The sequence below is a fragment of the Grampus griseus genome, assembly GCF_964374135.1.
Source record: "Grampus griseus genome assembly, chromosome: 10".
Classification (NCBI taxonomy): Eukaryota; Metazoa; Chordata; class Mammalia; order Artiodactyla; family Delphinidae; genus Grampus; species Grampus griseus.
This window is the reverse complement of record NC_139004.1, coordinates 52510478-52531723: the sequence shown is the minus strand read 5'-3', so window position 1 is coordinate 52531723 and position 21246 is coordinate 52510478. Positions and strand designations below refer to the sequence as shown.

At 40.8% G+C, this 21246-nt stretch overlaps 1 protein-coding gene across 2 annotated transcripts in view; it reads right to left on the bottom strand.

Moving 5' to 3' along the window:
* Positions 1 to 354: 354 nt before the first annotated feature.
* CNOT10 (CCR4-NOT transcription complex subunit 10) overlaps positions 355 to 21246 on the bottom strand; it is a 63209-nt gene continuing 42317 nt past the window's right edge. For both annotated transcript variants that reach the window (XM_082664084.1, XM_082664085.1), the window contains exons 14-19: positions 10633 to 10746; positions 7037 to 7167; positions 6436 to 6471; positions 6112 to 6239; positions 1741 to 1816; positions 355 to 774 (exon numbers count right to left, since the gene is read on the bottom strand). In XM_082664084.1, the coding sequence (XP_082520210.1) occupies positions 623 to 774; positions 1741 to 1816; positions 6112 to 6239; positions 6436 to 6471; positions 7037 to 7167; positions 10633 to 10746 (637 nt within the window). In that variant the 3' untranslated portion in view covers positions 355 to 622. The remainder of the gene's footprint in view (positions 775 to 1740; positions 1817 to 6111; positions 6240 to 6435; positions 6472 to 7036; positions 7168 to 10632; positions 10747 to 21246) is intronic.

Genomic DNA, 21246 nt, shown 5'->3' with positions numbered 1-21246 from the left:
GTACAGGAGGGTGAACGAGACCAGTGCCCTCAACTCTGTTTGTTTGTCTTCATCTGTAGTTTTTAAGCAAATGATTGATTCCTATCAGATCAGTCATCTCTTCTTAACCCAATTTGACTAGCCCATGAGTTTTATTATGCATTTTCTGGCCCTTTTAGTCCTAACTAGGTGTACAACACACCAACCTCCCCTCCCCTCCCCTCTGATCGGCTTCTGGACTCGCTACTCATCTGCTCATACCGTTCTCTCCATTTTTAAAACTTTAACACTAAATCTCAGATGCCAAAATACTCTAACCGTTGCAAGAAAGACAAAATGTATTATACGAGACTGTTCTGGTAAGACTGTGTTTTAATTGCCTATGACACATATATATCACATAATGGCTCAAAAATAGTAGTCTAGCAAAGATTAAAGGAAAACCGATGAAAACGAGCTGTGAATCCTTAATTTGATGTAAGCTTCCGGCAAAAAAATTCAGGGATTAGAATCATTTCAAAATTGTGTCTTCAAAACTAGTATCCTTTACCATCTGTCTTTTATTCATTTTGCTGTGATACAACTAAAAAGGCCTGCAAATACTCCCCTGGGTCTCAGGTAACAGTTTTCCAAGCGCAAAATATCACTTTCTCTGTACAGTGAACGCCGGCATTTGGATGGGCTGGATCGGGTGGACAGGCTGGAACACTGGCTTCTTTCTCATTTCAGAGAGTGTTTTCACTGCAGGGAGCAGCTGATTCCTTTTGATGATCTGTAAGGCCAGCTGGGTATTACCTATAAAAACACTTCCCATCACAAAAAAAGCATATAACAATACCACCACATACAAAGCAAGCCGTCAGAATCCCGCAAGGGGGTAAAAGGTGATGGAGAAGAGCAGTGGTCTGCAACCTTTGCTGTACACTGGAATCATGTAATGCCCGCTGCACCATTCCCAGAAATTCTGATTTAAGAAATTTCGTGTGTGACCTGGGTGATGGGATTTTTAAAAGCTTTGCACTGATTCTAAGGTGGAGCCCAGTTTGATAACTTGTCTACAGGTGGACTGCGCAAAAGAAGGGCTCTAAGACCATGCACTAACCCTACTACAGCTTTTAGGAGGACAAGGCCTGCTGGGTGCCAGGCACTTAATACTCCTTCTTCAGCTATAAAAAGAGGGGAGCCTTGGAAGGATTTCAGCAAGGGGATATGACTAAGAACTCTTAAAACTTTGGTCCCCTCTCATTTCCCCCATTCAGCTCTCCTTTTCTACTTCACGCCTTCTCTTATGTAGGGCCCACAGCCTTTCTTCCAGTAAGCTACATCCTGGAGGTTGTATATGCCCCAAAGGCATGACCTGGATTTAGGTCTGAATAAAAAATTCTCAGCAGGAACTGGCTTACTGTAAAACTCATTAACGACACCTACGTTTAAAACACCAAGGTATACAACTCAAACCCACTGCATTCTGACTCAGGTTCTCAATTAGAGTCATTTGGATGCCTAAGAGAAAGGTTAATTAGTAGAGATTAATTATAATTGTCAGAAGTTATGCTATTCTCCATTTTCACAGATAAAAGGAAATATGCTTAACCTGCAAGAAGTAGGAATTTGCAAGATACCAAAAACTCCCTCGCTATATTTTTGCCTAGAAGAACTTGATGGGTAATACCCCTTAAATTTCAAAGAGAAAAAGCAGACACCAAAAATCTCGGGCTCTTTGCAGGGCTCCAGTCCTAACTCAAGAGAAGAATCACTCACCATTCTGCAGCTCAAGGTAGACAGCCAGCAGGATGGCTTCAGGGGGCACCTCTTTAGGATGGATCATTGAGGCCGCCTTTGCTCAAAACAAAAAAGAGACCCATGAGAAACTGACAGCGTAAGATAACTCCAAGTAGTGTCAAAAAAAAAAAAAAAGGAATGTCAACCTACCAATGACAAATTAGCAAACTTACTCAACCTCACTGGGACACTACAGTTCTGCTTGGATGGTCCTCAGCTGTCTTTGTCTTTTTTTTTTTAAAGCTACTTCATTATAACTCTTATTTTTTATGTAATCTAATTTAAATATTTATGTTTTCGGCTGCGCTGGGTCTTCATTGCTGCAAGCGGTCTTTCTCTGGTTGTGGCGAGTGGGGGCTACTCTTCGTTGCAGTGCATGGGCTTCTTATTGCAGTGGCTTCTCTTGTGGCAGAGCATGGGCTGTAGGCGCACAGGCTTCAGTAGTTGCGGAACGCGGGCCTTAGAGCACAGGCTCAGTAGTTGTGGCGCAGGCTCAGTAGTTGCCCTGCGGCATGTGGGATCTTCCCAGACCAGGGATCGAACCCGTATCCCCTGCACTGGCAGGTGGATTCTTAACCACTAGACCACCAGGGAAGTCCAGCTGTCTTTGTCTTGATCCCTCCCCATTAAACTAGACATGTTATTTTTAGTTAAATATTTATCTTCCCTTGCCTAATCCATAATGAGTTCTTAATAGGAGAAAGCTTTCCTTCCCTCTTGGTTTTCTTCTATCTCTTGGCTGTATTTGGTTTTGAGATGGGTGATCAGACACTCCTGACTCTACACTCCAGTCACCCATCCAGGTCTGCTGGTAGTTCTTCACCAGACACACACAGTTGCACCTCTATCCAAATCTGCATGTCTATTTTTTTCCCCTAAGTAACAGCTTAGTATTGTAAGCTGCAAACTCCCAATGTCAGGAATAAGAATTCAAACTTAAAAGGCTGGAAATATAAAAAAAATATACCACTAAGCATGTTCAGGACATCCCTGGTGGCGCAGTGGTTAAGAATCCGCCTGCCAATGCAGGGAATGCGGGTTCGATCCCTGGTCCGGAAAGATCCCACATGCCGCAGAGCAGCCCGCGCACCACAACAAAGAACAGCCCCCGCTCTCCACAACTAGAGAAAGCCCGCGTGCAGCAACGAAGACCCATCGCAGCCAAAAAAAAAGCATGTTCAATGTCTCCATTCTTAAGGACTGAAATAGTACAATTTAGTCAAATAAAATTATTTGTTTAGGCAACATGCTGTCCTTTCCTGGATCTGAGAGCCATAACACCAGCCTGCAGTTTTCTGATTTAGTCCTGTTCTGGTTGAAGGTGCTGAGATTGTAGGTTTATTCCCTCATTCTGGGCCCCTCTGGGCCGCAGCCTCTTCCTCGTCTTACCATCAACTGGTATTCCCTCATCCAGGTTCAGGTGCTCATGCTTCCAGACCGCTTTGCGTCTTCCCTTAATCTAATCAGAAAGTGTCCTTTACAAATATTTATTGACCAGAGGTGGGTGTAAGACAGGGATTTACCCTGATAATAAACAGCATGCAAATAACTAACAGTAATCCAAACAAATTTACTGTTAGGGAGAGGAAAGTGAACGTAGTATGAATACGAAGAGAGAAGAGTTTCTTCGAGTGCAGAGCTTTTGGGCAAGGGAAGCCTATCTCTGTCCTCCAAGGGTGGATACCTGAGAGGCAGAAAGCGGGGAGGCACGGCAGTGCAGGCCACGGGGTGAGTGTGGGAGACATCTGCGGGACCAGAAACGGGCACAAGGTCGGGTCCGGGCAGCATTAGAAGAAATCTCAGACTAGTGGGGGTTCTCATCCAGAGCACATGCTCCCAGGTTCCTCGTGAATGAAGCAAGGAGGCTTTTCATTCCTCCTACCACATCACTGATGTACCACAGCTCAGTTCAGAAAATGAGATTTTATACTTTTGGCCTAGCTTTAAATAGGCAAGACCACCTTTACATCATTTTGTGGATATTAAAATCTCCATTTTCCTTCCAACTGGCTAGTTAACACAGGTCATCTATTGTCCTTTGCACTGACTGCAGCCTTTTCTAAAATACAAGAACTCATGGCAACAACTTTATGAGAGAATGGTATTTTGCTTACTGGCTGTTCATAATAGTTAGTGGTGGGCAGGCAACCTCGGAAACCTCTACTTGAGCCCTATCCAACTCTTCACACATCATTGTTCTCCCTCCCAGGCACGGTGGGCCTCCCCATTAACAAGGTCCAGCCACTGGATTAACCTAAAAACCAAGGGACCAAAACAAAACCCCCTTCAGACCCCAAACCAGGCCTGACACCATCTGTCTCTCCCAGCGTGGCTGCCGCCATGGCCACCTGCTGCACAAGAACCTGAGCTAGAGTGTACACACTGCAACTTCACATCCAAAGCCTGTGTGCTGCAGGCCTTGAGGTCCACGGGCACTTTCCAAAGGGCTGTTCAATAGCCCAGCCTTGCCACGGAGAACAGCACAACGTTTTAACTCTTCCCGTTTAACTCCTGCACTCAACTCCTAGATAAGATCAAACGTGTTCCCTGGACAGTCCATCACTTCACTTTACTGATTTTGGATCAGAAATGCTGACCAGATGCCACTAAGTCGACTAAATATCACTCATGGTTATTTTCCACATGGTAAATCTTCACTTCTAGACACAACAAGGTCACCTTCATAGGAAGCTGCCTTACCTTCTGAGAATAGGTTTAATTTCAGTTTCAGTTACTCTGGCAAACATATGGGGATGTGGGTTCTCTTATGTGCTGCTGGTGAATACACCATCTGGCACAAACTTTCTTTTTTTTCCCTTCATTTTTAATAAATTTATTTATTTATTTATTTATGGCTGCGTTGGGTCTTCATTGCTGCATGCAGGCTTTCTCTAGTTATGGCCAGTGGGGGCTACTCTTCGTTGCGGTGTGCAGGCTTCTCACTGCTGTGGCTTCTCTTGTGGCGGAGCACAGGCTCTAGGCACACGGGCTTCAGTAGTTGTGGCTCATGGGCTCTAGAGTGCAGGCTCAGCAGTTGTGGCACATGAACTTAGTTGCTCCGCGGCATGTGGGATCTTCCCAGACCAGGGCTCGAACCTGTGTCCCCTGCATTGGCAGGTGGATTCTTAACCACTGTGCCACCAGGGAAGTCCCTGGCACAAACTTTCTATATTAGAAGTCTGAAAATTCTGCATAACCCCTGATCTTGTAATTCCCTTTTTAGGAAGACATCTCCTAACTGTAAGGTCCATGGGGGCAAGGTTGTATCATGTCCACTTATTTACTACTGTCTTATTCCCTTGGCTTAGCCCAGAAGCACATGTGCTGAATTAATACCCTTTTCTTCCCCCTAATTTTTTTTTTTTTTTTAACTCTTTTGGCTGTGCTGCACAGCATGTGGGATCTTAGTTCCCCTACCAGGGATCGAGCCCACGCCCCTTGCATTGGAAGCATGGAGTCTTAACCACTGGACTGCCAGGGAGGTCCTGAATTAATATTCTTCTGGGGAATTATCCCTTTCCAATTCTGGGAAACTCCTCTGGGGCTGCCAATGGCAGTACCTGTTCTCCTACTACAGGTATGGGTCCCTGCCCATGATCAGTCCAGGGATGGGCAGGTGACCTAAAGAGGCCTAATCAGAACCTTCCTTGAGACCTGCTGATGAGGCCCCTCTCAGTGGTAGAAGTCAGGGGTCTGTTTTAGTTACACATTGCCAGGAGCTTTCTTTATTGTATATAGAGTTTCTTTGGTACTGACTTTGTGAACCCTTCTTCTTAAAAGACGTATTTGTAATTTAACTTTTTGAGTGGACAGAGATTTATACAATTCAAAGCTAAAAAGCCTATGAGTATCCAGTGAAAAGTCTCCCAGTTCAGTGCTCCATCTACACAGTACTTATCTTGCCAGCCCTGCAGCCAGTGTTAACAGTTTGTGGCGTGTTCATTTGGAGATCTTTTCTGCATATACAGGATTATATAAAAACTGTTTTGCATCTTGTTCTTTTCACTTAATATGTCTTGGATATGTTACCATTTTAGTATATAGGGTTTACAGCTGCATTGTGTTCAACTATATGGACACACCATTATTGATTTTTGTGAGCCCTTATTTAGATGGTTTCCAATCTTTTGAAATTTCAATGATTAAAATCTTCAGGAAAACTCTCCATTAGGTGCCTAGGTTCATTTGCAACAACAATCAGTTGTGTACCTTCCAAGAATATGTCTGGAGGAGTAATATTCCAATGTTTAACAAACTGATCAGAAGCCTCAAACAAAATAACAGAGCCTAGAAACTCCAAACCCTCTGCTGGCTGCCTCACAAGATGGTCTGGCACTGGCCCAGCCTCACCTGGTGGAGACACTTCCGTGCTTTGTCATACTCGCTCCTCAGGCAGTAGGCGCTGCCCAGGTTGAACAGCATCACGGTCCGGGCTGAGTTGACGGAACTGGGGTAGCATTGAGGTGCCCGCTTCCCAGCTGGGGAGAAGACCAGACACATGTGAAGAGGCCAGGCCAAGGGCCAGGGAGCAACCCCCTCTACTGCCTGAAGAGCTGCTCAGAATAAAGCCTAGCTCTACTCCTCAGGCGGACAAAGGAAGGACACAGAGGCTCGAGGGTGAGTCTTTGGGAAGCAGGCCAGGCTACTTAAGTCTTTACAAAACGTCTTACTTACAGGATTCCATTGCTTCATTTTCACCTTTGTCTGATCCTACAAAGACATGAAAGTAAATCTGAGGGGGTCGGACAACAGAGTATATTTTCTAAAAACCTAATTTTCTTTATGAAATGGAAATCTAATATTAAAGCAATCTACCACAGTATTTCCTTTTCATGTAGTAGAGGTTCTAATAAAAGATATGAGAATGCTACCTACCACCACCACCACCATGGCCTGAGAAATAACCCTGAATAAAGTGAAAAGTAGTCTCACTCCCTCAAAAACTTAGCCATGATTTAAAACTGACTTTTGAATGCGATACTTTTACTCTCCCCTGGATTGTGGAATCCCTCTGAAGAGAAAAATATAAGAATGAAAACAAACTGTTCTAACACTATCAGCCTTTCAAAAGTTAGAATTTAGACCATGTGATAATCAACTCCTAGGTCTCCTCAGCAAACAATTAGCATAAAGTAAGTACAGCCAAAACCGTACAGTGCCGACCTAAAACTCCCTTCCCTTTACAACCGTGCTGTTAAATTTCCACACATCCTGAGTTACAACGGAAAGGCAGTGGAAATGGTGAAGAGTTCTGATCAAATGTGTCCTCATTAACCTTGGTCCTGCTCATTTGAAGAGATCCCTAAGGAGACATCAGTGACATTCTCCGGGTTCAAATGAGTAATAGCATCAGAGATTCTGTCCAGAGAGATGAGGGCTTCTGCAGCATATAAATGGCCCAGAAACCTAAAATGAAAAAAAAAAAACCAACCAGATTCCAAACTGAAAAGTAGGTCATCACAAAAATACTCAAGTATAATAGAATTTGGTGTATGTGTGTTTCACATATTTCAAGTCTTTGAATTGAAATCTAAGTTTATAAATGGGTTGATTAAGAGTCATTTAAATTTTATCTCTTTAAAAATATCTTAAATATACAATAATTTTTATGTTCGCTAAGTAGGAACAAATGACATATCAATTAAGAGAGCAGTTTAGGGGCTTTCCTAGTGGCACAGCAGTTAAGAATCTGCCTGCCAATGCAAGGGACACAGGTTTGAGCCCTGGCCTGGGAAGATCCCACATGCTGTGGAGCAACTAAGCCTGTGCGCCACAACTACTGAGCCTGAGCTCTAGAGCCCACAAGCCACAACTACTGAGCCCACGTGCCACAACTACTGAAGCCTGCGTGCCTAGAGCCTGTGCTCCGCAACAAGAGAAGCCACGACAATAAGAAGCCCGCGCACCAGAACGAAGAGTAGCCCCCGCTCACTGCAACTAGAGAAAGCCCGCACACAGCAACAAAGACCGAACACAGCCAAAATAAATTAATTAAAAAAAAAAAAGAGAGCAGTTTAAAGTTGGCAGTAAATCAACTATATTTCAATAAAAATTTAAAATAAAATAAAGTTGGCAAATTTACGCTGTTCTGTTTATACAGAAAATAACATAAGAAGGTAATGAAGTTCTAAAATAAGAGGCAGATCCGAGGATGGATTCCCCGGGAGCGGAGGATCAGAATTAGGGTCCTCCAGGGAGTTCCCTGGTGGCCTAGTGGTTAGGATTCTGGGCTTTCACTGCTATACCAGGGTTCAATCCCTGGTCGGTGAACTGAGATCCCGAAAGCTGTGCAGCACAGCAAAAGAAAAGAAAGAGGGAAAGAAAAAAAAAAGAATTAGGGTCCTCCAGCCTCTGCTGCTGGAACAGTCAAAAGGCACCAGGACGCCAGACCAGATCTGGGTTGGATCAGCTTTACTTCTATTCCAAAGGTGTCCTCCTTTTCACATCATCTATTTTTTGTCCACTGATGTTGGGCAGATGTGCTTTCCCCAGGTTTACAACAGCCTGCTTCTTCCAGTCTTACTTTGAGCCATTTTCCCCATGATCATCTGATTGATTTTTCAAAATTAAAACAGCCTCAGCCATATTACACCTTGCTCAAAATCTTAATGACTTTTTCTACTTGAGAACAAAATAAGACAAACAAAGCTAAACTTATAGATTTAAAGCTCTCCACAATTTGGTCCCAGTTTCCTGTATTCAGTCAACATTCTCACTCCCCCAAAGATTCTTCTGTTCCCACCAGACACAGCGTCCTGGGCGGGACACCCCACTGTGCTCCCTGTGGCCTTGCCTCCTGGGGTGCAAAGCCAGGCCAAAATCCAACTCCTTTTAAAGGCCAGCTCAGTTCTCACCTCCTTTAGTTGGCCTGTCCCAACTGAATCTGTCCACATGGATCTTGGGTCCTCAAATCTTAGGCTCTTTTCAGTTTGACCATTTTCTGGGATTTATGCACATTAATCACTCAAGAGCTATTTCTTTATTAAGCAATTTCTTTCTTCTAACTAGCAGGAGCTGTAATGCCCTTCTATTTTGCTTCCCCACCAAATACCCTAAAAGAAATGACAGCTTTTAAAAAAATCAGTAACCTCAAATGTATTTTGAAATAAGATATTTTAAAAAACGTGATTAAAGCAGTATCTATAAGCCAATAATCATTATAAAACACAAACACACAAATTCAAAGAACGACTTCAAATTGTTTTCTGTGAATTTACTTAAAATTTTTTTTAAATCAAATTAAATGCCTTCATGACACTCAGAGCCCAGAACTCCAGATGAGGTGTACGGAAGGCAACAAGCAGCTGGGTAAAGCTGCTGTGGTATCTGGGCTGCCACGGGCAGAAAATGCTCATCCTCACTGGAAAGATAGTGGTCTGGCCAGTAATTAGAAACCAATGCTTAGGATAGAATAGTTAAGAGAATTAAAGATGAAGTTATCAGACATGGCTTGGCCAACCCCTCAGGGTTGGCTAAGAAATCATAAAATCTAAGAATTTTATTGTTTTGACGTTCAGAGGGAAGAAGTTGATAAATGAGGTTAAAAACCTTCCAGTAAATGCCAAGTAAAGAATCTAATTGGGATTGTTTTAGAATAGTGATCACAATGTCAGCCAGAGAATTAAAAAAAGCAGACAGGATTCGTGTTTCATTTTTGTTAAAAAGAAAAAAAACACACACAACTCTGCTCTACTGACGACCACACACACCACATCTGAGCAGCGCATGTCCAGTGGGGCGGTGCAGGCCGACGTTCCTGATTGGTATTTCACGGGGCTGGGCCACGGGAAGGAGGGAAGGCGCCTTAGAGGTAACGCGACCGACCGCCCTGACCTCGAGCTCAGGACCCTCCAGGCCTGGATATTAGATAAGGTTTTTTCACAGGCAAGCAGGAACGCTCACACTTGAATTGTGACAAATTCTCCTATGTTCCTGGATGCTCTTTTAATTTTGTTGTTTTTTTTTTAACACAAAGCATGAAAAACAACAAAAAATAATAAAACACAAGGCATGTTTGGGGAACACTGACCTGAAACAACCTTAATCAATGTAAATTTTAGATGATTATATAAAGTAATACTTTTTTAAAAGACAAAAATAATTAAACATTTATAGAATTGTTCCTCAGAGTACGATCTCACAGTTCTAAATGTTGCATGTTACACACAAAGGGCGCTGAAAGGCAAAAGAACATATTTTGGAAATTATAACTATATACCCACAGGATGAATGAAAAAACAACTGTCCTAATGCTATGCAGAGTACTTGTGGTCTTGGGTAAAATTTCTAGCATCAGCATCATACAAAGATTCAAAGAATGCTGCATCTTCCTCAATTTCCATAAAAGAAAAGATGATGTGCTTTAGAAAAATTTTAGCATGACAATGACACTAATATTGAAGAGGCATCTGAAGAGTTTAAATAAAACTCATGTACTCAGGAAATGGTACAGTAGTCTGGAAAAATATTTTAAAATTCTTATTTGTCTACTTTAATTTAATTCTTCAAAGCAGATTTATCCTGTTGACCAAACTCCTTTTTGTGTGGGTCTTCTGCTTGAGGACTAAACTTGTTTGGGAGCTAATATATGATAACATGCTCCAGTCAGACCCAGCAGTGGAAACTACAGAGCCCAAAGATTCTGCTTCCTAATGCTCAGAACGGCAAATGCCATTTCCAATAACCCTTGAGGTGCAACAAGTGAAAAAAATTTCACTACCAAACACACAATTACCAAATTAAGAAAGAAACTTTTTGCTTTCCCTAAGATAATTTTCCACTGGGGGAGTAAAAGAAGCAATATACACCACAAACTAACTGAAACCCTCCAAAGAAAACAAACCAGGGACACACAGGGCAAGTCACACTTACTTCAGGGATCCTGACAGCTTGGGCTGCTGAAGAAGTTTATCTGCATGATTCAAAGCCATAAGGTTATCACCCAAAGCCAGAGCCACGTAAGCACTACAGGCGAGTATGGAGCACCTGGAACACAAAAGGCAAGGGCTGAAGACCTGAGTTACAAAGTGACAATGATGATATTTGTTAAACAGGAAAGAGCTCCCTAATTATAGCTGTGGCAATCTGGACACCAGGAAAGGAGAGAGGAAGCCACGGTACTAATGGTAAGAATTAGAATGATGTGTAAACTACCGTCTGAGGTTCAGTTTAGCTATTTACCTAGATCATCTTTAGCTTCCATCCCATCTCCAACAAAATAACCAAATGGAGTTACAATATATATTTAGCCTGTAAAAAAATAATATAGTTAATGGCCTAGTGAGAACTTACTTCCATAGAACATTTCTTTTAATATCCTAGAAATGCTATGGAAGCACATTTGCGACTCTGCTAAGAAACACAATTAACTTACTAAAAAATCCATTTAGCTCAGCTTACTGTAAAGTGTTCTCCTCTGAAACTATTAAGAAGTCTATAGGTCTTGCTAAGCAACAGTATCAAGAGTAACTAAAAGAATTTCATTCACATAGGTACTATTATCCTAAATGAATATTCAAGAAAAAAACAGGCTGAATAAATACATGTGAAGGTAAAAAATTTAAGTTACACCGATTTTGCTAGGTTGGGTTGGAAACCTAAATTTCTGTTTTGTTTTCTACTTAAGGAGCAGCTCATTTAAAACAAGTCTAGCCAAAGACTTGACACTAATAGATCATTTGAATGTTAAACAACCGCTCCACAAAGCAATCTTAAAATAAACCCTTGTCAAATAGAAATGAGGTCTGAATGGCCGACCACAAATGACCTGACTTAGATACAGGGTTTTGAGTTATGTTTACAAATTACAATACATATGTATATCATGAAGTGCACTTGGGTTGTAATTTTAGTCTGAGGAAGAATGTAACCATCCTGGCAACACAGAGTTTTCTAACACTCTGAAATCCTCTGACCAGAAATGCCCCTCTGGTAAAAGCACAGCCAGGCAAATTCAGAAGCAGCCTGCCGTTTCCTCCTTACTGGCTCACTCCTGGTTGCTGGAACCTTATAAAATTATCTACTAAACGAAAAGCAGCCCCTCAACTCCTAACAACACAGAAAAGTAGACTGGCACGAGGAAATTGGTATTTATGGCCTTAGGTTATGATGATAAGGGCTAGAAGATTGCCCACTGTGGGTCCTTGTTTTATATCAGTGTAGAAACTGAGATCCAAAGTGATTAAATATATTCACTAGCTTAGAGTATGTGATTAAAGTCTGGACTAACTAACGGGCAACACTGTGGACTCTCAATTCACAGTTCTTCCCATCCTATCACACTGCTTCTCTGTCAATTCATAAGATTGCCCTAAAAATAAAGCAGAAAGAAAAGATTACATTATGATTTTCCTAATGCATACATAACTATGCACGCATATGTAATCTGTCTTTTTAAAAAGGAAGAAAACAGAATTTAATTGAAACATTACAAGTTTAAATTTTGTTACTGAGCACCTAATGTAAAATCTGAACCCTGTTCATAGAAGAGAGTAATTTAAGAGCAGGCAAGTAGTGCTATTTCCAAAGGGATTTTCCTAACAAGCCGACTGTCATCCTTGTGTCTCCAAGAGCTGTCTTCACTTAGCAAGGCTACCCTGTAGCCACGGCCCCTGGGGGAAGTCCTCTCCCTGATGGAAGACTCCAGGGCCCACAGGACGGAGGCACTGGCTAATTATCTCCCATTTTCAGGAGCACTTCAGTGGTTAAGCTCTGTGTGGTAAGATTAGGTGACTTAATTTCCTCTTTTGGTTTATTTGTAGTTTTATTTTTAAATGGCAATAAACATTCATTCATCAGCCAGATATGCATTATGAAGACAAAGAATGACGTTTAAAGGCCTAAGTCTCCAGAGGCCCAAGACCACCATCAGCTCATGGCAGTCATACAATTTAATATCCGTTTTCATCTGTGACTTTGCCAAAGGCCAGGGTAAAACACAGCTCCTTAAAAGCAGAAGCCTGCATCTTTTGTTTCCTACACAAAGACGAGAGCAATTTCTCACCATCTGCAGTAGGTGTTTAATAGGTAATCACTGAAGACCACAGCTTTCAACATTTTAGATTTACTTCTCCAGGCACCCAGACCCCCACCTGTCCTGCTGGCAGGCCACCTTGCTGACCAGGCCAGCTCCTTCCCGGCTCCCAAACACAGGGGAGTCACCCTGCACGCTCTAGGTCCTAGAGTCTAGGACAGGCCTCACCTCAGGCAGGCTTGCTGGGAAAAGCCTGCCCTGGCCTCTCCTGACAGTAGGGGGGCTATTACTGCTCCAGCCCACTGTCAAGCCCACTTTGGGTCCAGAAATCAGTCATGTAAGATTTGCAGCAGGATTCTGTTTCCCAAACTATAATTATGTATAAGGTAAAAATCTTGTTTTCCTTAGCTTTTACCTCTTTCCCCATAAGATACCATATCAAATTAGAACAGGGTGAAAGATTTATACTAATAATACAAGCCTCCTATTAAAAAATACTTGAATATGTGAATGCAAAACTTTGGGGCATTTATGCTCCTCTTGTCGAGTGCCTTCCAACCCACCCTAACTCATCTCTCACCACCCTCTCTCTCATCCTCTTTTTCCTCTTAGAAAACAACACTCAACTCTACATAATTCCTGCAGACCAGTCACACTAGAAACACGCACAGCTCTCTCTACTGAGCCTCTGGAGAAATCACTTTACTTCTGATAGCTGCTACTTAAAATATTGACCCCCACCCACCAGCCTGCCCCACTACTTTCTTACTTCCTTGAGTCACTGTCCAATCTGCTTTACCAGCCACTCAGTGGATCTGACAGTTCATTAGACTGGAAGAACTATACCTCAAGGGAAAGGACACGCTAGCCTCTCCCCCCGACTGTGGCGGATCTGACACAGCCCCACCCTCTCCTCCACATGCTGGAGGAGCTGGCTTTAGGTCTACAGAATGCCAACCCTTGGAAAAGAAAGGAACAAAAGGATGAAGAAGAAGAAAGAGAAATGGGGAAATAATTTTCCTTAAAGGACCAAACTACAGCAACACGCTATGTTAAGACTGGGCATTAAAATTTGTCAAGCCATATATTCTGTGAGTAAAATGAACCAAGTGTCTGAAATAGCTCAACCCATATCAAAAGAGGCTAAAATGGGGGTAAATCCAGTCAGTCACCATCGGTCAAAGGAAAATAAATTCACAAAGTAACTTCATGGCAAATGTTATTTGAAAAACTGGCTTAAAAAATCCTATAAAGAATTTCTTCCAATAAACTGAACATGGTACTGGATTTTAAAATTTAAAAAAATATACAAGCTGTTCCCATTTAGCTACAAAAATCTAGAAAATGTTAAACCTGTCAACTTCCCATTCAAGAAAATTAAAAAGTTAAATTAGATAAGTTTTTCACTTCATGTCTTCTGTAAACACTTTGCTTTCTTTCTTTTTTTTTTTTTTTAACATTTTGCTTTCTAATAACAGTTCTGTGCAAAAAGAATCTTACTGACAAACACACTCCAAATCCAACACTAATATAAGCCCAGCTCAAAGAAGCTGAAGAAGTTTTCCTCCTCAACCAAATCTAGCATCTCAAGGAACCCAGTCTTACCCCTGGTGGCAAATAAAATGCAACAGTCACAGACATTGCATTTTATACATGGACAGGACCTTAAGACAATGCAATCCAATTTGACAGAAGAGGAATGAAAGGCCCAAAGGGGTTAAATGATTTGTTCAACGTCAGCAGGAGCCCTGTGGGGTTTCTCCAGAGTGGGAGACCACTGAAGAATTATTCTAACCCCCGCTTGTGATCAATGTGATCATCAGTTCAGCTGAATGGGGTCCTGGGACTCAGGTGTGAATCATGCTGATGTGAACACAAACTGCTGATAAGGTGAAGGATATGTCACACAGGCAGGTTCCCGCTTTGGCAGAGTTTATTAGATAAAAAAGTTTCAGTAGGACCAGACCCAGCTGTAAGACTGAAATGGGGTCAAGTCTCTAGCAAGAGCAATATGAGATTCAAAAGATTATTAGCTATAAACCTGTTTTAGGAATGTCTCATGAGCTATAACAGAACCACTTGTGTAAGACCAAAAGAAATATGATTCCTTAAGTACACTAAAACTGCCTGTAATATTAATGTTATCAACCATTTGTTTGACTCATCTTCTTTTATAAACACTGGCCCAAGGGAGGTCCCTTTTAACTGAATGGGAAATAATTCACTGAGTGTCACATCAGAGTCTAAAAGAACTAATTAAGGTTCCATAATTTATACCTGTGGAATAACTGGGCCTAATTAAATTTGGTCTGAACATTTCCTTTTATCCATTTTGAGCCTCTTATTAAAAAAAAAGACAAATTGAAATTTCATTTTTATCTTGTATGCTTTAAGTCTGGCCTCAGTGTTATTTGCTACCCTTTTCTAGTTGTTATACTCTTTTCCAGGTTCTAGAGAAGCCTCCGATTTAGTTTTAGAAACTAAAAGTTCGCTAATATCACAATCTCAGAATGAATAACAAAGATGTCCTATTATTATGCAACATAAGACTTCGTACATATCCATGACAGTTATTAAAACACTATGCGACAATGAAATTTTTTTTTTTTGGTTGCGCCACTTGGCTTGCAGGGTCATAGTTCCCCAACTGGGGATTGAACCCGGGCCACGCAGTGAAAGCACCGAGTCCTAAGCACTGGACCACCAGGGAATTCCCTAAAATGTTAATATGTGACTAATCCTATGAACTTTTTTCTTTATCATAAGATACCACTACTATGCAAAAGAATTAATAAGTTGAACTCTTACCTCATACTGTATACAAAAATTAACTCAAAATGAATCAAAGACCTCAACTTAAGTGCTAAAATTATAAAACTCTTAGATGAAAATATAGGGGTAAACCTCATGACCTTGAATTTGGCAGAGGATTCTCAGATATGACACAAAAAGCACGACCAATAAAAGAATAAAACATAAATTGAACTTCATCAAAATGAAAAATATTTGCGATTCAAGGACACCTCCAAAAAAGTGAAAAGACAACCGAAAGAATGGGAGAAAATATTTGCAAGTCATATATCTGATAAGGGTCTTGGATCTCAATACACATTTCTCTAAAGGAAGAGATACAAATGTCCAATAAGCACAGGAAAAGATGCTTGACATCATTAGTCTTCAGGGAAATGCAAATCAAAGCCACAGTGAGATACCACTTCATATCCACTACAATGTATATTCAAAAAGATGAATAACAAGTGTTGGTGAGGATGTGAAGAAACTGCAACCCTCCTACACTGCTGGTGGGACTGTAAAATGGTGCAGCCACTTTACAAAACAGCCTGGTAATTCCTCAAATGATTAAACAGTTACCATAGGACCCAGCAATTCTACTTCTAGGTATACACCCAAGAAAAAGAAAACCATATGTCTACACAAAAACTTGTACATGAATGTTTATAGCAGCATTATTCTTAATAGCCTAAGGATGGAAACAATCCAGATGTCTATCAATGAATGGATAGACAAAATGTAGTATATACATACAATGGAATATTATTCAGCAATAAAAAGGAACGAAGTACTGATACAGACTACAACTTGGGTAAATCTTGAAAACACTATCCTAAGTGGAAGAGGTCAGTCATAAAAGCCCATGTATTGTATGATCCCATTCATAGGAAAGTCCCAAACAGTGAAATCTATAGAGAAAGAAAGTAGATTAAGGCTGGCGAGTAGATTGGGGATAAAGGGGTCACAGCTAAAGGGTGCAGGGTTTCATTTTGAGGTGATGAAAATGTTCTAAAATTGACTGTGCTGATGACTGCACAATGCTGTGAATATACTAAAAAACACTGGATGGTACACTTTAAATGGGTGAATTGTATGGTATGTGTGAATTATATCTCAATAAAGCTGTTTTAAAAATATAAGATATGAGTGATACAGTCAATAAATGTTTGACTTAAAAAAAAATTAAAAGTACATCCTTGGGACTTCCCTGGTGGCACAGTGGTTAAGAATCCACCTGCTAATGCAGGAGACATGGGTTTGATCCCTGGTCCGGGAAGATCCCACATGCCGTGGAGCAACTAAAGCCCGTGCGCTATAACTACTGAGCCTGCGCTCTAGAGCCCATGAGCCACAACTACTGAGCCTGCGTGCCACAACTACTGAAGCTCACGTGCCTAGAGCCCATGCTCCACAACAAGAGAAGCCACTGCAATGAGAAGCCTGCACACTGCAACGAAGAGTAGCCCCCGCTCGCCGCAACTAGAGAAAGCCCGGGTGCAGCAACGAAGACCCAATGCAGCCAAAAATAAATAAATTTATTTTAAAAAGTACATCCTTATAACCAATCACTATATGACAATCATTATCTCCCAAATGCATGTGGCAACATTAATATTTAAATCAAAGCAAATGGCCAACATATCAATCCCACACATGCTTCTACATTCTAAGATTCATTTGGACCTTAGGCCTTTTAAAGACAAATTTTTCAGAAGAGATATTCAGCTAAATTTTGTGGCATGTGAGAAAACTGGCATAGGAACAATATTATACATTTGTAGAAACCATGTATCAACAAATATAAACACTTCAAACAGTTCTAAAACCTTAGAGGCAGCATTGTCCAACAGAAATATAATTGGGGCCATGAGTGTAATTTTATATTTTCTAGTAGACACATTAAAAAAAGCAGAAACAGGTGAAATTAATTTTAATAGATTTAAATTAATCCAATATATCATTTCAACATACAGTCAATATAAAAAATTACTGACATATATTACATTTTTTAAAGTTTTGAAATCCAGTGTGTGTCCTACATCTGACCTTTCACCAGCCACATCTCATGTGCTCAGGGGCCACATGTGATGAGTGGTTCTGGTACCGGACACTGCAGTCTTAGGGTCTAAGGAATACACGTAAAATACAAAGAAAGGGTTTTTTTGCTGTTGTCAAGAAACTAAGTTTTCCATGTCATATCACCCCATAAGTGATATATATGTAAGAGAAACTGACCATTTATCAATCATTAGTGGTTAAATTATATTTCCCCAAATAATATATTTAAAATTATATTAATTTTGAAAATTTTCAAAATACCTTAAAAATTTTAAGTTAGGTATAATTTTTATACCTTAAAATACATCATTTTAACTGCACAGTTTGATAAGTTTGAATATACACAAGTAGCCACCAGCCCAATTAAGATACAGAATATTTCTTTCACCCGAGAAAGATTCCTTCCAGTCAGTTCCCTAAGCACTGTTCTGATTTCTATGAACATAAGTTAGTTTTGTATAGTTTTGCCTGTCGTATAAATAGTATAAATAAAATCATACAGCATGTGCCTTATATTGAGTAAAAGAAGAAACACGAAATGTTTTGAGTTTCATATGTTGACTTGTGCATCAGCAGCTTGTTCCTATTTACAGCTGAGTAGCACTCCAATACACAGAGTTGCCTGCAATATATTTTTTATTTTTTTAAACTCTTTTTAAAAAAATTTTGGTTGCACTGCGGGGCATGTGGGATTTAGTTCCCTGACCAGGGATTGAACTCGTGCCTCCTGCAGTGGAAGCGTGAAGTCCTGACCACTGGACTGCCAGGGAATTCCTGGCCTGTAATTTAGTTATCCATTCTCCCACTGATGCATGACTGGGCTATTTCTACTTTTTGTCTATCACAAGTAAAGCTGCTATGGAATTTTTGCATGGACAAGTTCTCATTTCTCTCAGACAGAACCTAGAAATAGAATCTTCTATTTTAAAAATTTAAAGTCATCGCATTTATTTAACTCAAGGCTACAGAGTGTATGTGTGTTTTCTTTTCTTTTTTTTAAAAAATAAATTAATTAATTTATTTAATGTTTGGCTGTGTTGGGTCTTCGTTGCTGTGCACAGCCTTTAGTTATGGTGCGCGGGGGCTACTCTTTGTTGTAGTGCGTGGGCTTCTCATTGCAGTGGCTTCTCTTGTTGCAGAGCACAGGATCTAGGCACGTGGGCTCCCGTAGTTGTGGCACGCAAGCTCAGTAGTTGTGGCACACAGGCTTAGTTGCTCCGCGGCATGTGGGATCTTCCTGGACCAGGGCTCAAACCCGTGTCCCCTGCATCGGCAGGCGGATTCTTAACCACTGCGCCACCAGGCAAGTCCCTGTGTGTGTTTTCTTAATTGAATGAAACCAATGGCTTTGCAGAGCTTTAGGTGGTTAAGGAACTGAAGCAATATTCTCACAGTGTCATTATATATATGCTTTTCTTCATCCACTATATTGGTATCTCTAAGTTCATCTGAGCCTCACAATTAAACTATTTAGTTGATTTCTGAGACATTTTCCTGTTTGGAGGACAAATTTCTGTTTTAATTGTGAGAATATTTTTCTGAAAGCTACCTTGATTTTATTTTATTTTTTATTTTTAATTTTTTTGAGGTACACGGGCCTCTCACCGCCACGGCCTCTCCCGTTGCGGAGCACAGGCTCCGGACACGCAGGCCCAGCGGCCATGGCTCACGGGCTCAGCCACTCCGCGGCACGCGGGATCCTCCCGGACCGGGGCACGAACCTGCACCCTCTGCATCGGCAGGCGGACTCCCAACCACTGCGCCACCAGGGAAGCCCTGAAAGCTACCTTGATTTTAATATGGAATCTCACAATTGCTTCAGGTGTCCTATGCCTTCTGAAAACATACTTGTAACTCGGTTAGAATGAATTTTTTTGGCCCCATCTTCTTTTACATACAAATGAAAAAAAAAAGAAAATAGTCAAGAAGCTCTGAACCATATGCTAAGAAGTGGCCATTAGAACAGTCATGATAATTTACAGCATATTAGTTATGCTGGAAATAGGAAATGAGGTTTTGCACTGGTGTCTTGGGTATTATAGAACAGAGGGGTCAAATATAATAGTCCATAAAAACTAAACTATACACTAGTCACACACATTTCCAATCACATAAAAGAATTCAGGTCAGAAATGGATGAAATCTCTAAGAATTCCAGGATCTCAACGGAGAACCACTGTGCTCAGACCCCTTTCTGTAGAAGACAGCTGGCTCCTGCCACGGAACTGCCCTTTAACACACCCAACTGCGCTGGGAGCTTTTATAGCTTTGAAAATTACCACACAAATCTTTTACGACTCCTTCCCCCACACCATTTGTCTCCACATTACCGTTACTACTGTCCTGTGGAGCGGTTCTTTTTATAAATCTACCCTAAGGCTCCTTCTGTCTTGTTCCATTTCCCTTCTCCCATCTGCTCCGTAAGAAAAAAAGGTTAATATATATCAGCAAACCCATCTTTACCTCACTTTATGATGACGGAATTCCCTATGGAGACCCTTTGCCCCTTTCCACAAAAATAGGGAAGTAGTTTTCTCTGAAAACCACCAATCCTCCTACTAGGGTGTGTGGAAAGAAAACAGTTGTGAAAGGCACAAAACTCTTTGAGAGGAGGTATGCCACCCTGCACATACCCTTCTCTTTAATGCCACTTACAGAAGGTAAAGTTAAATTACACAACTCTGCAGCTGTTCAACCAGTGTGGAATCATAAACTTCTTAAATTGCATATGCATACATAAAGCAACCCTAAGATTAGTATTCATTCAAATATATTTGTAAAAATTAAGTTAAACTTAAACATCGTTTCAAATACCTTCATCATTAAGGATTCCCCTTAAAAACTGTGCACAATGATATTCACGGCAGCATTATTTGTAATAGCAGAGACTGAAAACATTATAAATAGCTAAATATAAATCAGTGTTAAATAAACTGTCATATCCATATAATGCAATTCTATGCACCCATTAGAAAGAATGAAACAGAGCTCTGTACTGATATAGAACAATCTCTAAAGACATATTGTCAAATGCAAAAAGTAAGGTATAGAGCAGTGTGGAACTCTGCAGCTGTAGTGTAAAATTCCCATATATACATATACTGGGATGATAATGAGAAATCTCACTGGAAGGATACATAGGAAACTGGTCAGCAGTTGCCCCTCAAGGAAGAGGAAGCAGAGGACTGGGATTGGCCAATATTCACTTTACACTGCAGAACATTTTGTCTTACTTGTATTTTTACCATATAAAATAACCTATTAAAGATAGATGAACCTTGAGATAGCTATAAAATGCAGGTGGCTCCATAAACAGAGAAATGTATAGAAAATATTAGGCATATTGGGGAAGAAATGGTACATTTTTTGGGCAAATTAAAGCATTTTCCCAAATATGGTCCTGGCTGAAATTTACAATCCACCCCTTCTCATCAGCTCACTATACCAAACCCAGTTTAGCTTTACTTAACTTGCTCTGTTTTTACCCATTTCCACTCAGATGAAAATCTAGCATAGTGAGTTTATTTTAGTTATATGGTTGGAATTTGATTTTTTTTTTTTTTTGGCCGCGCCATGTGGGATGTTAGTCCCATGACCAGGGATCGAACCTGTGCCCCCTGCAGTGGAAGGGCAGATACCTAATCACTGGACAGCCAGGGAAT